Consider the following 13576-nt stretch of genomic DNA (forward strand, 5'->3'; position numbering starts at 1 on the left):
AGTGTAAACATTGCCGTTTCCATGAGCATGGGTAGCGTTGATTCTGAAAGGGAGAGGGGCGTAGAAGCGCGCTTGGGGGTTTGTCGTTGGCATTAAAACTACAACACAAATAGTTGCATATTGCGTTTGTGTTCCTTTTGTATTTGTACTGAAGAGCGACACTCTGCACTACTCGCACATAGAGAAGTGCCTGATGTGTAACGGTACACAAAAGCTAAATATGAAAGGGAATGTGCAAGTAATTGGCACCGTGGGCTTACACATACATACATGCATACATATGTACATATATGTATGCCTTTATCTATTATATTAGAGTACAGCAAATACATATATAAAAAAAAACTTACCTGCGCCTTAATTATGACAACAATCAAGCCAAAAATTATGATATGCCCAGAGTTCAAGCAATCCCATTAGAGTGGACCTTAAAATTAAACAAAGGTTTAAAAAAAATTGTTGGTAATCTTGAATATATTTTGTCATATTTGTTTAATTATATACATATTTAATAATTTAAAAAAAAAATTGTCAAAATAAAATGATCTGTTATATAGAAAACGATATCAGCAAAAACATTTATGCATCAACGGTTCACCCTAAAGATCCACAGATTTGCAAAATACTTTGATTCATACATATGTACATATGTATGTATAAATGAGTATACACATACAATTTATATTATTCTAAAGGGAAGTCAGTCAGTCTACTTCTATACGTAATGCAAAATCACTATCGAAAACAATAGAAAATTCTTTTCAATTGTCCAACACTCGCACGCTATGCTTTAATATACACACATACATAAGTAAGCACACATGCATATGTATATGCATATTTTATTCACAAGTGTCAGTCGGTATATGTATTTACTATAATGGAACCGATATGCATGCTATTCCACCATCCCCCCCTCCAACGCATACATCCATCTACATTTTCTTGATAATTTTATGTGTTGTAACTTTTGTTGTACATATTTACACGCACGATTCGTGACGCTAATGTAAGATGCGGGAAGAGGTTGGGGTGTGCACATGTGCATGTCTGTGACTTTTGTAGATTTGTTTGTGTACATATAGATATAGCAAAATAACCAGGCGTACAGCATTGATTAGCAGGCGAGCCACAGTCAAAGCAAAAAGTTCATGCGAGCAAAGTGACTGAGCAGCCGGGCAGGCAACAATACCAACAACAACAGCAACAAGTACACACAACAATAAAGAAACACATATTCATATACAACACCAACAACAACAACAACAATAATAACAACAGCAACAGCACACAAAACGATACACACACAAAACTACTAAAAGAGGCAGAGACGAAGCCGACGGACACCCGAGACGGCGTCGACGTCGACAGATAAACAACATTTATATTCATGTACCCGGCAGTAACAAGAACAACAACAACACAAGAAGTGTGGCGTACACAAACGCACACCAACATAAAAGAAGCAAAACAAAAAAAAACAGAAACGAAAATCAAATAACATATGTACATATTGACAAACAAGTAAACACATGTATGCGCATATAAGCATACATGACTATGTCTGTATGTACATGCAATGCACTGCCACGATTCATCCACCGCACTGTGCGCTCCCCGTCCCATCTTTGCAACTCATTCAAACTCATTTCTACGCTCATGAGAACAGCGACGCCAACGTAGCAGTAGCGTATCGGCAGCAGCAGCAGCAGCAGCAGCAGACTCGGTAGCAGAGTTGTTACGTGGGTCGTAGCGGTAGATGGAGAGGGCTGCAGGCATATAAACGATAACAACAACATATTTACACATATGTACATATAATATTAGCTGCTGCTGCTCTCTTAGCTGTGCTTTCGATAGTCTCTCTCCTCATGTTCGCTCAGCCAGCCACATAAATGGCAATTACAATTAACAACCGGTATTATAAACAGTTTTAAATCCCACATCATTAACACACTAAAATCGCAAGCAAAGCAAACGAGCAACCCTCAAAAATGTCAAAAGCATAATACATGAGAAATAAAATAAAGCAAGTATCATATTTACGTTGTGGTATACTTAACTATGTTTATTATCATTATTTGAAATGAATTGCAATTTAACATTAAATAAATGCCTTAAATGAATTAAGTGAGCTAACCGTTTTAGTAATTTTTGCTGGGTGTGCGTCATTTGCAGGTAATAAGCTAGTGGGAGCGCAAGCAAACGAATAAAGAGCAATTGAATAGGCGCCAGACTAGAAGGTCGCTCCCCCTGCACAGCAATGCCTGACGACAGTATGACGTCACATTTCCATTTGCTGTTAATATTTTTCCGATCGAGCTCAATTGCATATTAGTTTTTCGCATATTTGAATGTAAATTACTCGCAATGCTGTCATTTTCATAAACCTTATCAGTTTTCCGCTACACTCCCAATCGACAGACTTTGCTTTCTGTTTATTTTCCCTTTGACCAGCAATCAGTGGAAAATTCTCAAGGCATTGCTTGGCTATTTTCGATGTCGCTGTCCGATAACTTTTTGCCCCGTCATGATTACATGACCCACATATGTCGGTATTAACATGCATGATTGTTAAAATGAGCACATACATAATTATGTTTATATATGCTTGCTACTTTTTAGTCATTTATAAATCTTTTAAAATAACACTTTTTTTTTTTTAATTTAATATTGTAACAATTGTAAGATTTGATATAAATGTGTAATTTATTTATAGCCGTGACTGTTCGGATCGAACTCTGCTCCTTTTTCTGACCGCGAGTGTACACAAATCAATTGTTGTTGCTGTAGGAAAGTGCCGATAATCGCACAAATTAAGTTGTTGTTGTTGTTGTCGTCAGCGAGACTAACATTTGCGCTGACTTCGAAGTTGTCTTAAGTCAAGTCCAAAGACGCTCACGGTTTTTGCGACGTCATCAAACAGGCAGAGAAACAAACTCAATCCAGCACACAGTTGCATACATACATACGTATACGCATACCCATACATATGTATTTATTTAGATGTTGTCGCTCTTCACGTGTTTAGCTGTTGTTGCCCATTACATTTCATTTTCATGCCATTTCTGGTTCTGGCTTTGACTCGGTGCGCTCACTCATTACAAGCATGTGTGTACTTACATACATGCATTAACATACCGGCTACATATGTATGTATGTATGTGCATATGCATGATACATACAAACATAAACACAATTTGAGAACGTTGACAGCGTCGGCAAAGTCGACGCCGCTGTTACCGCTTTAGCAGCGGCAGCGAAAGCTACTTCTACTCGCACTACATGTGTACATACCAACAATAGCAACAACACTAAATACATACATTGCCTACATGTGTCTACGTATGCTTGCTAATCATTGCTGTGCGCCTGCTTTCTGCTCATGTTTATTTGTATATATCGAGCAACACAAACGCACAAAACACATATGCAAAAAAAAAACCCGCTACATACAACACAGCAACAACAACACATGTCTACACACTTGAGCATACATATATTTATGCAGTTAATAAGTGTGTAGAGATGTGAGAATAACAACAATAATGCGTTGACTGAGTATGGACATTGGCATAAGTGTGTGTGTTTGTACTTACCTGCCGTTTTGTTGTTGCTGTTGAGCCGGGCCTCTGTTGAGTTTTTTTTTTGGAATATACACACACACAGACACTCACTACGTCACGGAACATTTGAGTAACACTGCATCAATCATTACGTGACCACGACTTAATTTCGACTCTTTTCGATAGCTTAAAATTTTGCATAAAATTATCGGCTGACTTTTGGCACTGTTAACTCATTAACAGCACTGCTAAGCGCGTCACTAAGCTCGGGAGCACTGTTAAGCCTTGCGAAAAACAGAAGCACATCAAATGAAAAGAAAAGGAAAAATGTTGATAAGGCATGAAACTTATAAAAAAAAATGCAATTAAAATATATATTGTTTATAGTTGAATAAATAGAAAGTAAGTTTATCCAAGAATTTCTTTATTAATTTTACCTTAGTTTTGGAGATCATGTAAATGATAGAACTGAGAAGAAGGTCTAAAGAAGTTTAAGGTCCGCCATATTTACGTTAATATGAGAATTTCATTTCTCTGCTCCCCAGAACTTTATATCAGACTTATAAAGTCGAAGCAAGCAGAGAACTGAACTCAGTTAATTTTCGTATGCCAGATAGATAGATAGTATTATCTACATAATATCTCGTTCACATATATCGAGGGGACTCTGCATTTTGAAACATACAGCAAACAAACTCACAACAACAATAATTCCGATTATAATGCAGCCCAAAATGATGAGCCATTTTACAAGACTCGCCTGTTCGGATTTGGTCATATATGGATAATTCGATTTAGGTTGAACTGGAACTGGAACTGTCTCAGTCGCTGGATCTGACTGATTTACTGGATCTGTCCGATCTGATTTATCTGCTTGAGTTATATCATCTGCCTCAAATAAAATTGGTTTCTGTTTGTGTCGTTTAGCATGATCTTTCCTACGTTTGGGCTGTTGATCTAATCGATCTGTCTCGTATTCCCAATTTTTTGGCTCTCTTCTATGTATATTTTCCGTATGATCCTCCTCATTTTCATCTGCCTGAGGTGGCCAGTCTGAAGCAGTTACCTGATCTGTTGGATCTGGCTGGTTTGTTTGATTCTTTTTATGTTTTCCAAATAAATGAAAAGTCTGCACTGGGCGACCTGTCTGAGTTGTGGGATCGGTTTGTGCTGAATCGTATGTGTGGTATCTATCCACTTTCTCAACTGGCACATCTGGCCGTTCTAACTGATCTTTTCGATGCCTTCTGTCTAACCTATCCGGCCGACCTGGGCGATGATCTATTCGACTTCCAATCTGCGTGTTATCAGCCCGACTTTCCTGATTTTTTTGATCTACTATATGATGAACTTTTTTGTCTTGTCGATCTGACTGAACTTCTCGATTTGCCTGGGTTATCTTTGATTCCTCATCTGACTGATTATAATGATGAGTCCAAACTGGAAATATCTTAGTTGGCCGATCTGTCCGATTTTTACGATCTCTCAGATCAGTCGATACTGTTCGATCTATATGCTTAACCGTGTGCTTTCTCCGATAAGCAGTTGGCGGCCCATTGATCACCTGACAGCCATATTGCTGAGGCAGCACATGCTCCGGCTGCTCGCAAATCAGGAGATGATTAAGGCTATTGCACACGCATTGTTCCAGTTCCAGGCAAGGCTTCGGCTGTCCCGTTCGGCAGATGCTGACGCACTTGGGCTGCACAGTGAGCAATGGTGTCCAGCTAAAGTACTTCTGCCAGCAGCTGCAATCCTCCCTCAGACACTGCTCCGCCGGCAAAATCAGGTGCTGCACAGGCTCGCAGCCCACAATCGGCTGCTTCTCAAAGGATGGCCAACAGCGGCAGTTGCCGGGCGCCAGGCAATCCCCATAGCGACAGGCATTGCATTTGGGCTGGCAGCCTGGCATGTTGCTGCTGTCGATGCTGTCGACTGTCTCGTAGCCCTCGTTGCAGGTGCACTGCTGGGGGGCGGTGCACTGGGCGTGCACACAGCTGGGCGAGCAGCGGGGTCGGCAGTTTCCCGGGCTGCCCACGTAGCCCTTGCAGCAGACGTTGCGCAGCACCCAACTCTGGTGGCAGGTGGAAAAGGATCAGAGATGGAGAGGGACAGCAAAATAGAGAGAGAGAGAGAGAGAGAGAAAGAGGGGGAGAGCTTCCCCTAAGTATGACCCACTTGTTTATCCAACTTTCCCGATTTGCTACGCACTCGCACTTGGCACACGGATCCGCGTTGCGCCCACATCCACGGACAGGAGGCGAGGACGAGTGCAAGGACTAGCCATGGATGTGTCATGAACAAACTTATCACACTCCAGGGAATTATTTTTCACTTGAAATTTATATGCAAAAATTGCCGCGAACTTAACTTACGATTAGCCATTTCCGAAGAGTTTTTTTTTTATAGGAATTTTTCAAATTTTTACTATTTAGTATTACCCTCCGTAGACAATTTTCGAAAAGACTTGTTGGCAGTGAAAAAATAATCAAAAAAATACATAGAGTGCTTGCAGGTATTATAAGAATTGATTGCTCAAGGTTTTTCTTAAATAGAATACACAGAGCTTAGGACAGAACCTGATAGTCCGGGTCTTCTTCTTCTTGACTAAGGTGCCTTCCAAATTGATAATATCGATTATACATAGAACCCAGAACCCCGGAAAATCCGTGACTGTGCCTTGATCAAGGTGTCTTCCAAAAATATAAGATCGATTACACATACAGAACCGGGAAAGCCTTTCCCCTCTATAACATATGAAAACAATAAATAATTCAAATCAGGCTTCCAATCATTTTTTAGTAAAATCTTTTGAAATGTTTGTCTTTCATTGACAAAAACTATATTTTAATAGTATATTATAGTTATTTTTTCCCAAGTCAATTGTAACCAGATTATCTCGTAAGTACAATATTTGCTTCTTGTAAAAATAATAATAAATCAAAGTAAAATATAAAAAGTAATTGTATGGTAGATTAAAATTAATATAATAATATTGATTAACAAGTAAGAGGTTCTAGTTGGGAGCTCCCGACTAGGGGATACCCTGAACCCTTTTCTTCCAACATCAAATGCATATATATATTCTATTTTAGAAGCTATAAGTCAAGTTCGGTGACTCTAGCTCTAATTATTTACCAAAATTGCCCAAAAAAAGGATATCTATATCGATTTTTATCGATTGCTTGGAAACGGAGTAAGTTATCGATTATCGGAAACAAACTCGATCTGCGCGGGAACTAGGAGCATCTACATCTAAAATTTCAAGTCTCTAGCTCTTATAGGTTCTGAGATCCTTGCGTTCATACAAACGGACGGACAGACATACAGACGGACATGGCTAGATCTACTCGGCTATTGATGCTGATCAAGAATATATATACTTTATGGGGTCGGAGATGCTTCCTTCTGCCTGTTACATACATTTGGATTTTCCACAAATACTATACCCATTTTTAATGGGTTCAGGGTATAAAAATGCATAACGGATGCGCATGAAATTCTGTTTCCTTTACCAAGAAAACCTTTTCAAATAAAATATGTGCTTATTATTATTATCATAATATGTCTAACATATATAGTTAATCTCTCAATCTTTAAGAGAATACCTATTAAATAATTTTTTGGAGTTAAATCAATATTATTGCTAGTTTGTGGTTCACATAACTATAAATAAATGGGAAAGTAAGTATAATGATCCGATGTTGACAAGATCTAGCAAACATATAGAGAGCATGATGAAACTTATTAAGGTTTATTGAGATACAAAAACCTTTCCATGCAATAAGCCGTTTTTCGATCGATCGTTACTATGGCAGCTATAAGATATAGTAATCCGAGCCGTCATATGTACTGCCCGCAACAGAAAGACGGACTTATGAAAAGTTTCAACACAATAGCTTCAAAACTGAACAACGGTCGTTGATGCTGATCTAGAATATATATACTTTCTGCATAATAATTTTGCAGTATTATTATTTATCTAACATTTAAGTACAATTATAATATAAATAATTTTAATATATAAATATAAATAATTGTATTTTAACTTTGAAAGATTGCAAAATGAGTTGTATTTTATAAATATGAAACAATAGAAAATATGTATAATTCTTATCGGTCGCGGTTAAAAAGCGACAGCTATATTTATTAAATACAACTATAATGGATAAATAGCTTAATGTTCGTAATCCTCAAGTTTAACCCACAATTCTGGACGTATCCGAGAAATTTGAATTGGGATAGTAGCTGACATTATTGCCGCGTTTCACGCAGTAGACTATTATGCCGATCACGCTGCAGAGTATTAGGAGTACCATGATGGCGATCACCAGATAGATCCACCAGCTCAGAGGCCTGGAACAGCTGAGGCTATGCAAATCGTTGGGTATAAAACCCTTGTTGCACTTGCAATGATTCGATCTGTCGCAGTAGCTATGCAGTCCACATCTTGGCTCACATTTGGGTCGGCATTTCGCCTCCAGCTTATCCCATTCGTAGCCGGTGTCGCAGACACATTTCCCGATACCCACACAGATGCCGTGCTGGCCACAGCCGTGTGGGCACATTGTGTGGCAAATGCCATTTAGCTCCGCGTAGCCCCGCATACACTGGCAGACATCGGGGCGAACACACTGGCTGTTGGGTCCACAAAGCGGATGACATTTGGGCCGACAAGTGTTGGTCTTGTTGTGCCAATCGTAGCCCTCCTTGCAGGCACATTTGTTCGGAGCCACACAGGTTCCGTGCTCGCCACAGTCCTTGTCACAGTCTGGCTGACAGTCTGTGCCGCTGAAGCCGGGCAAACACTCACAAATATCACGCTCCTTGCAGACACTGTGCGGTCCACACGCCGGCCAACATTTGGGCAGGCATCGATAGTGCTCCACATCGAACTCGTAGCCCGGCTCACAGCCACATGTGTCGCGGGCACTGCAAATGCCGTGCTCACCACAGCCTTGTGTACACACTGGTCGACAATTATTGGGCTCCACGCACACCATATTATCTCCACATGCCGGATTACATAATATATTCGGGTGTGCTCCAGTCGCGTTCTGTTTGGGAAAAGAAACACTATTTTTCATTGCATAAAAGTTGTGCTCAATCATATTTCTAACATTTGGTTGAGCAACACTGTCCATCTCCTTTGCCTGGCCCAAGTGCAGGCATCCAATCAATCCCAAACTTAGGTACAGTAGTGTCCAAAAGGTATCCATAGTTTTACAACACAGCACAGTTGTACACCGTTTCGGAGCGAACTAAACTTTTCTGAGTTGGTTCGTGGGGCTTTTATAAGGTATTCATAAGATAGGGGTCTTGAGTTTTGCTTTTATATAGCTAGTCATGGTGGTTTGTGTTGAGATTAATATGTGGGATGTTTATATATATAATACATAATGCGATCTAAATTTTCTCCAAATCGAAGTTCTGAAAGGGTTTATGAAAAAACAAGTAAGAGGTTCTAGTCGGGAGCTCCCGACTAGGGGATACCCCGAACCCTCTTCTTCAAACATCAAATGCATATATATTCTATTTTAGAAGCATTATGTCAAGTTTGGTATCTCTAGCTCTTATTATTTACCAAAATTGCCCAAAAAACAGGATACCGATATAGATTTTTATCGATTGCTTGGAAACGGAGTAAGTTATCGATTATCGGAAACAAACTCGATCTGCGCGAGAACTATGAGCATTCACATCTAAAATTTCACGGACGGACGGACGGACAGACAGACGGACATAGCTAGATCGACTCGGCTATTGATGCTGCCTGTTACATACATTTGGCTTTCGCACAAATACAATATACCTTTGTACCCATTTTTAATGGGTTCAGGGTATAAAAATCTGTATTTTTCGACCACAAACTTACGCAAAAATAGATTTAGTTTAAAAAAGAAAATGTCGCAATGTTTAAATAATAAACAACTCGATATTAAAACTAAATCTCTATATATAAAACTGCTTTTCCTGACCGACTGACTTACTTATTGACTGACTGATTGGTGATCAACGCACAGCCAAAATCATAGGAGACAGGATGCAGAAGGTGCACGTTAAGATGGGTTTTCGGAAAATTCAACCCGCAAGTATGGAAAAATCGCATGAAACTTTTTTGCTAACCATCCGATTGGCCTAAAACTCATTTTCAATGATATTTGTTTAAATTCATTTGAGGGGGGCTTCACAGTTTTCCAGAAATTTTTTCCTCCTTGGTGGAAATGGAGGTCAAAGATTTGGTGGATGACATTTCGCGCTCAAATTGATTTTCAAGGATTTATATGAAAAATCATTTGAAACGACTTTTCCCATTTTTCGCAAAATCTAAACTCTTTCGGTAGAAATGCGATCCAACGAGTTTTTGGGCGCAGCTTTAAGTGGTCTCCGATTTGCTTCAAACTTTTTTTCGGAGCTCTACATAAGAACTCAATGGCCACGTATTTCTGCGATTTGGGAAATTCCACCCATAAAAGTGGTTTATTTGCGAAAAACGTTTGTATGAAACTTTTTTGTTAACCATCCGATCGGCCTCAAACTCATTTTCAAAGAACTTTGTTTAAATTGATTTGAGAGGTGTTTCACCTTTTTCGAATAATGCATTTTTCCTTGGTAGAAATGGTTAAAGATTTGGTGGATGACGTTTCGCGCTGAAAGTCATTTCCTAGCATATACATATATACGTTTCCTAGAATATATAAAAAATCATTTGAAAAGTCAAAGCTTCCTCGGTGAAAAATGCGACTCTAAGGTTTTTATTGGTGAAGTTTCTTTATACGTTTATTTTATACGTGCCACGGGCAAGGCCGGTGAATACCCGCTAGTATATACATACATATAAAGAAAAAATATAAATAAGTAAGAGGTTCTAGTCGGGAGCCCCCGACTAGGGGATACCCTGAACCCTCTTCTTCCAACATTAAATGTATATATATATTCCATTTTAGAAGCTATAAGTCAAGTTTGGTAACTCTAGCTCTTATTATTTACCAAAATTGCCCAAAAAACAGGGTATCGATATAGATTTTTATCGATTGCTTGGAAACGGATGAAGTTATCGATTATCGGAAACAAACTCGATCTGCGCGGGATCTAGGAGCATCTACATCTAAAGTCTCTAGCTCTTATAGGTTCTGAGATCCTTGCGTTCATACATACGGGCGGACGGACAGACGGACGGACGGACGGACAGACAGACGGACATGGCTAGATCGACTCGGCTGTTGATGCTGATCAAGAATATATATACTTTAAGGGGTCGGAGATGCTTCCTTCTGCCTGTTACATACATTTGGATTTTGCACAAATACAATATACCCTTATACCCATTTTTAATGGGTTCAGGGAATAAAAAAAGACGAGTTTGAAATGTGATTCACTGTTTTCGCATGTTTAATTAGGTTTTTCCATGATAAAATAAAACACCAAAGCTCCCGTCACACTTGGAAGAAAACTTCGAATGCTATCCCAAACCCTATCTAACGAAAAATTCTGTTAATCGGAATACGAAGAATACGAAGAAGAAAGGATAAAAAAGTTACAGAATAGAATAGAATATATGTATGCACATGTATGTCAATTGTTCTTTTAAAAAGGATTTTCGATTATCCGCGAGCTGAAAAACATCTGTTACGAACAGGATAACGGATAACAGGATAAATAAATTCCAGATTAGATGAAGATATATAATATGTAGTTCAAATGCAGGGCGATTTTCGATAAACCTCGATCTGAAATACGTCTATTGATCGGAATGCCAAGTACTGGACGAAGTTTACTATTAACAGGAGAAAGGTAAAAGGGATAAATTTCAAAATAAAAAAAAATATTTAAATGTGACACCTTTTCATCCGAATTTTCGATTATAAGCGAGTTGAAGTTATGGCTAATCGAGGTTCCACTGTACTTGTATACCCGCATAAATCTTGGATTAATCATTGCAATTATCGGATCGCGGATAAAATGCGCTTCTCTCAAATTTGCCATACTATGGAGCAGATCAGCTCTTTGGGGTCTCTTATCGTATATGCTCTCTCCCGGTCGCACTTCCATGCCCCACGCCGTTTCCATTTCCATTTGCATTCGCCTTTCCCGCTGCGGATTCGGTACATTTCCAATGGCAGCCAAAGGCGATAAGCCCGGAGCAAAACAGAATGCCAGTTATCGTCGGCATACCCGACGAGGCGGAACACAAAGAATTATTGTGACTCTCACTTTTTTATCAGCGCATCGTCTGGCGAGACTGCGTTTAGTGCATTTTGGAGCGTGCCCAGCGCCAGATCTGGACAAAGAACCCGTCAAAGATGCTGGACAAGATGCTCTCGTTGCTGCTGCTGCTGCTCGGCCAAACGCAAGGCCTGGCCATAACGAACGGCCACTGCCAGAAGAACATCAGTGTCAAGTACCAGGTGCCATTGACCAGGACACGTCTGCCCAGCAATGCCAGCAGCAGCTCCTCCGGCGAGCAGTACATTGTGTATGAGGAGCGCATACGCTGGGATACGGTGCAAATATGTTGTCCCGGCTATCGCACCATTATCTTCGGCTTCTGTGAGCCCATCTGCCTGGAGGCGTGTCCGGCGCACAGCTATTGCTTGGAGCCAAATAAATGCCGCTGCCTGCGCGGCTATGAGCACTCGCATCATCCCAATAAGCAGCATCAATTGATTTGTCGACCGATCTGCCAGGGTGGCTGTCCGGAGCACAGCCATTGTGTCGCCCACAATGAGTGCGAATGCCGGCCGGGCTTTAAGGATGTCAGCAGCTGGTTCAGTCTGAGTCTCAGCTGCGAGCGTATCCAGTGCGGCCAGGATCAGCGGTACGACATCCAGCGACACGCCTGCGTCAAGATCGAGATGAGCATGGAGGAGCTGATGCAGCGGGTGGCCGAGCGTCTGGCCAAGGGTCTGGAGAGCGAGGGTGAATCGCCCACCGAAGAGCAAGTGGACGATAGCGTTTGAGGAGCCTACTTCATAAGCCTCATTGTTATCTCTGTATGCTATGGATTCAATAAAATGAGTAAAGACTTAAGCGCGGCACGCGCTCTAGAAAAAATTACGGAAAAGTTGACGCAGAGCGGAAAATAAGCTGGCAATCTTAATAAAACGCACAGTAGAATTTCTTAAAATTTGCTAGCTTTTGCAACAATATTAAGTAAGTCGATTAGAAAATACCCTAGATCCCGCGCCGAGCTATCTATACCTAGCTTCGTTTTACACATAAACATACCCAGATGCGAATATAAACACAGATGTTCTGCTTCATCCCTTAGCCTATACCATTCTTCTATTCTTTATTAACTTCCGATCTCTGTGAAACATATTCAGGACTTAATTGTGGCATGCAAAAGTGTATATATATACCAAATCGCAAGCTTTTAAGGTAATCAATTGGACTTTTCTAATATTTGGTGCATCGAGGGAAGGTATTCCAAAAATGAGTTATTTGTAATCTGTTTGTACTTTGCGATACCCTAAATACAAAGTTAGCTCCATCTGGTTTTTATAAATTTCCAGTTTTTCATAATAAACTATATTTCTAAATCAATATTCGATATGTAGACAAATATTTGATCGCAAAAATGCATAAGCTCGCTTTACGTATGGTAACAGAGTATATTTAGTTTATTTTTCAATTATCTACCCTTTGCAATTTCCGAGATCAATGGGTTCTTACAGTCGGATAGAACAGGATCTCTAGCTCTCATAGGTATAGAAGAACGTGGCGTGCATACATATGGACGGACGGATAACGGATAAATACTTCATCGATCGATTTAGCTATTGATGCTGACCAAGAATATATGTATATACCTTATGGGGAATAAGAATATATATAGGTAATATATATACCAATATATATATGGGGTCGGAGATGCGCCCTTCACCCTTTCATATACATATGAAAATGGGATCAGGGTATTCAAAATTATTATAATAGTAGATAAGAAAGGAAGGCTATTTTTGGCATGCCGAAGACTCAATACGATCGAGTGTTCCTATAGCTGTATA

At 39.9% G+C, this 13576-nt stretch overlaps 2 protein-coding genes across 2 annotated transcripts; one reads left to right on the top strand and one right to left on the bottom strand.

Annotated features, from left to right (window-relative positions):
• Positions 1 to 3983: 3983 nt before the first annotated feature.
• On the bottom strand, positions 3984 to 8796 carry LOC115769186. The gene is made up of 4 exons (XM_030713890.1): positions 8687 to 8796; positions 7771 to 8623; positions 5745 to 5899; positions 3984 to 5640 (listed from the first exon to the last, which is right to left on the bottom strand). Exons 1-4 carry the CDS (start codon positions 8783 to 8785, stop codon positions 4198 to 4200), a joined length of 2550 nt encoding a protein of 849 aa, XP_030569750.1. The 5' UTR covers positions 8786 to 8796; the 3' UTR covers positions 3984 to 4197.
• A 2961-nt stretch (positions 8797 to 11757) lies between these two features.
• On the top strand, positions 11758 to 12585 carry LOC115769268. The gene has a single exon (XM_030713979.1). It carries the CDS (start codon positions 11870 to 11872, stop codon positions 12524 to 12526), a length of 657 nt encoding a protein of 218 aa, XP_030569839.1. The 5' UTR covers positions 11758 to 11869; the 3' UTR covers positions 12527 to 12585.
• Positions 12586 to 13576: the final 991 nt, after the last annotated feature.

This window comes from Drosophila novamexicana, unplaced genomic scaffold (assembly GCF_003285875.2).
Source record: "Drosophila novamexicana strain 15010-1031.04,08,12 unplaced genomic scaffold, DnovRS2.1 tig00004549-arrow-arrow-pilon, whole genome shotgun sequence".
Taxonomy (NCBI): domain Eukaryota; kingdom Metazoa; phylum Arthropoda; class Insecta; order Diptera; family Drosophilidae; genus Drosophila; species Drosophila novamexicana.